The sequence below is a fragment of the Vigna umbellata genome, chromosome 4 (genome assembly GCF_029865625.1).
Source record: "Vigna umbellata cultivar VRB3 chromosome 4, Vumbellata_1.0, whole genome shotgun sequence".
NCBI classification, from domain to species: Eukaryota; Viridiplantae; Streptophyta; class Magnoliopsida; order Fabales; family Fabaceae; genus Vigna; species Vigna umbellata.
Genome location: NC_142168.1, coordinates 25,270,490 through 25,274,046, shown reverse-complemented (window position 1 = coordinate 25,274,046; position 3,557 = coordinate 25,270,490). Strand labels below are relative to the sequence as shown.

At 32.5% G+C, this 3,557-nt stretch overlaps 1 protein-coding gene across 1 annotated transcript; it reads left to right on the top strand.

Moving 5' to 3' along the window:
• The first annotated feature begins 370 nt into the window (after positions 1–370).
• LOC148199681 (remorin-like) lies at positions 371–2,772 on the top strand. The gene is made up of 5 exons (XM_088113258.1): positions 371–779; positions 1,710–1,760; positions 1,856–1,943; positions 2,092–2,173; positions 2,335–2,772. The coding sequence occupies exons 1-5, from the start codon at positions 611–613 to the stop codon at positions 2,527–2,529; spliced, it is 585 nt and encodes a 194-aa protein (XP_087969384.1). The 5' UTR covers positions 371–610; the 3' UTR covers positions 2,530–2,772.
• The last annotated feature ends 785 nt before the right edge of the window (positions 2,773–3,557 follow it).

Below are 3,557 nucleotides of genomic sequence, written 5' to 3'. Positions count from 1 at the left end.
ATTTAATTCCAAGCAAACATACAACAACAAAAAGGTAGGAGTCATGGTTTCGGCAATCAATTAAATAAATACATAAAACAATACTAGTAATTGAGAGGTGAAAACCTTGAAAAAAATCGAACATAAAAGAAAAAACTTTACCAAATTCCCACCATGAAAATTCCCACTCCCTAAATTTATCAATGGAAAGTGTTGGAGAAAAAAATGATGGCATTAATGGGATGGAGGAGAGATAATTAATGAAGGGACCCACGAAGAACAGGTGGAGAATGGTCATTGAACATTTTGTTTGGTTTATCCTAATTCACTTTGGTTGCATAATTGTTAGGATATGTTGCTTTCATCGTCCACAATGGTCTCTCATATCTGTTACTGTGCCAACGCATGGTGAGGCCACATGTACCTAATTCCCAGCTAAGCTTTTGGAACTTAGAGTCAAGCAGTTACCTTCCTCCAACTATAATATCTCAACCAATCAACACCCTTCTCAATTTCTCACTCTCTCTCTCTCCATTAAGTGTTGATTTTCCTGAATAAGGGAAAGTGTAGTTGCACCTGTTTCTGTTTACCATTTCTGTGTGCACAGAATTCTGAGTTTCTGAGGAAAAGAATGACAGAACAGCAACCTCAAGCGGCAGAGTCAGAGACAGCAGCACCAGCTGCTCCTTCACAGGCTCCGGCTGAGCCTGAGCCTGTTCCCGAGGCTCCAAAGGATGTGGCTGTGGAGAAATCTGTGATTCCAGTGCCTGATGAGTCCAAGGCTCTTGTCTTGGTTGAGAGTAAGATTTTCTTATGTTGATTCTTCTTATGTTGTCATGTTTTGGTTTGGTTGAGACTAAGATACTGTTATGTTGATTCTTGTTATGTTATCATGTTCTGGAAGTTGGGGTTAGTTGTATTTGGTTGGTAGAAACCTGATTGCAGAAAAAAAAATTGAAATCTGTGTTCATGGAATCTCTGCATATTTTTGTTTGCTTTGTTTATCTTCTTGTTTGGTTTTAATCCACTAGGTTAACCAATTCTTTGAGGAGCTATGTTTTGTTTATTCCAAAGGGTGCTTTAATTGTTTATCTTGAGAGAAAGAAATGATTCTTTTACGTATTTGCTTGAGGAAATAAGTTATTTTTTTTTCATTCAGTGTTTCTTCTGAATATATTTCTAAATTACAAGGTTGCTCACTACTTTTGTACTTGATTAAATATATATCTATGCTTCTGGTAACAATATACTTGTTTTCGTTATAATTAACTTAAATAGTTATATACAATCAGTGAGAAACGGTTTTAATATCTGAATATGTTTTTATATTAATATTCCTAACCCCTTTTAAGAGAAGAAAATTCTGATGTTGGATTGTTTGGTCGTCTGCTGTTACCTGTACTTGATTCCGTTTTCTGGTATTTTATCATATTCCCTTTTGCTGGAACTTTCTTGTTGTGGTTTTATTCAAAACAATGTTCTCGTATTGCTCTGCCTTTTTTCCATTTCTATTAGCAAGTGAAAGAGTGGTCCTGCTTTGAATCTATGTCTTATACATCTTAATTTGGCATAAATTTATCAAACCATTATCACTCAATTACAAGCATTTCAAAGGCTATCCAGCCTTCAATGTTTGAGGCAAACCACTACAATAGTTTTCTTGTCATAACTTTTTTTGTCCCCTTTTGTTGTTGTTATGTTTATTATTGTTAATTTGGATATATTGGCAGAGACTCAAGAAGTTGCTGAAGAGAAACCAAGTGAGGGCTCTGTAAACAGAGGTTTGTCATGTGACATTATGACATTTAATTTCCCTTTGTGTACCCTTTTGATTTCTGACATTACATATTATGTCATCATCTTCATTTCTCTTCAGATGCGGTGCTTGCAAGAGTTGCAACTGAGAAGAGGTTATCACTAATCAAGGCATGGGAAGAAAGTGAAAAATCAAAAGCTGAAAACAAGTAAGAATCTGCATCCCTTTTGCTTCATATTTAATGATGTTTTGATTGAACTTCATGGTAAGAAATAATCAATTAGAACATAAATGATAGATATATTTGAGGTTAACAAAGTCTAGGATATACTAATCTGAGTGATATTATTGAACAGGGCACATAAAAATCTTTCAGCCATTTCGGCATGGGAAAACAGCAAGAAAGCTTCAGTGGAGGCAGAACTAAAGAAAAAAGAAGTGAGAATTGATTTCATTGCCAATTCTAACAAGTTTTATGTGTTCCTTTTCTTCTATTTCACATTTTCACATTCAATGCTTTCTGCGTTGAATGTGACCAAGTTGAATGTGACCAAAGAGAGGAACAAATTCAAGTTGATTTTTGATTTTTGCATGAGCAGGAACAATTGGAGAAGCAAAAAGCAGAATATGCAGAAAAGATAAAGAACAAAATAGCTTCAATTCACAAGGAAGCTGAAGAGAAAAGAGCAGTAATTGAGGCAAAGAAAGGGGAAGATCTTCTGAAGGCAGAGGAGACAGCTGCAAAGTATAGAGCAACTGGAACAGCTCCAAAGAAACTCCTAGGCTGTTTCTAAACCTTCAAACATAAAACATTGTCTAAAACAAAAAGTGTTAATTATTATTATTATTATTATTATTGTGTATCTATGACCATTAAAGTATCATGCATGAAAGTGTGAGTTTCTTTAGTATATATGATGTTGATTTAGTGATGTTCATTTATTATGGGTGCAACCGACACATTGGCCTGTATATATCAACTACTCTGTGGATAAACAAATTTAATGATTCAATCTCTGCATTAGTTGTTTCTGCCATCAACTCATTCACCTACTTCAGCATCTTTGAATTATTTGAATCCTCTGTATCTTTGGCCTTCGAGTCGAAGAACTAGTTTTTCATATCATTAATGCTTTGGTGACTTAAGATTTGGGGAAGATGATATGGGAAAGAGTGATTGAATGGATTTGAGGAGATTTGAGAGTAAATTTTGTTGTTGTTTGTTTGAGTGAATTTGAAGGTAATTGAATGTGGATTTGGAAGTAAAGTTTATGAAAATTAGTGTAGGATTTGATTGATGTGACAGATTTAAAAAATTTGTTGAATTGATAGAAATTATAAATTATCAAAATACTCTTAGTGATTAAAGTAATATAAATTGATATTTGTTAATGTTATATTTAATTGTAAAAATGTTTATAACAAGTAAAAATTTAAAATAACTATTAAAATTAATTTTTGAAAAGTAAAAAAATTATAATTTAGTAAAATGAATTTATTTTTAAATGTAGTATTTGTTTGTAATTCTATGAATTTATCTTTTACCACTCCAATCTTACGTTCTTGGTGACTTGATCCATGGTTTCCGAATAAAATTATATATTTCGTTCAAATCAACAAGTTAGATTCGTAATAATATTATTATATGGGGAAAATTAGAAAAAGAAATTAGTATGATACCTTTAGCGGCTGCATAAGCAGATAAACTTGGAATAGCTTTAGCACCTCCAATGGATGAAATGAATATTATGCTTCAATTGAGTTTATATTTTTAAAATAATTAAAACTTCAATAATTTTGAAATATTTAATTATAAAAATAA

Coding starts and splice junctions, on each gene's coding strand:
- LOC148199681 (XM_088113258.1), top strand. CDS start 611: ATGACAGAACAGCAACCTCAAGCGGCAGAGTCAGAGACAGCAGCACCA. Junction 1,761..1,855: donor TGAGGGCTCTGTAAACAGAG/GTTTGTCATGTG, acceptor ATTTCTCTTCAG/ATGCGGTGCTTGCAAGAGTT. Junction 1,944..2,091: donor AAATCAAAAGCTGAAAACAA/GTAAGAATCTGC, acceptor ATTATTGAACAG/GGCACATAAAAATCTTTCAG.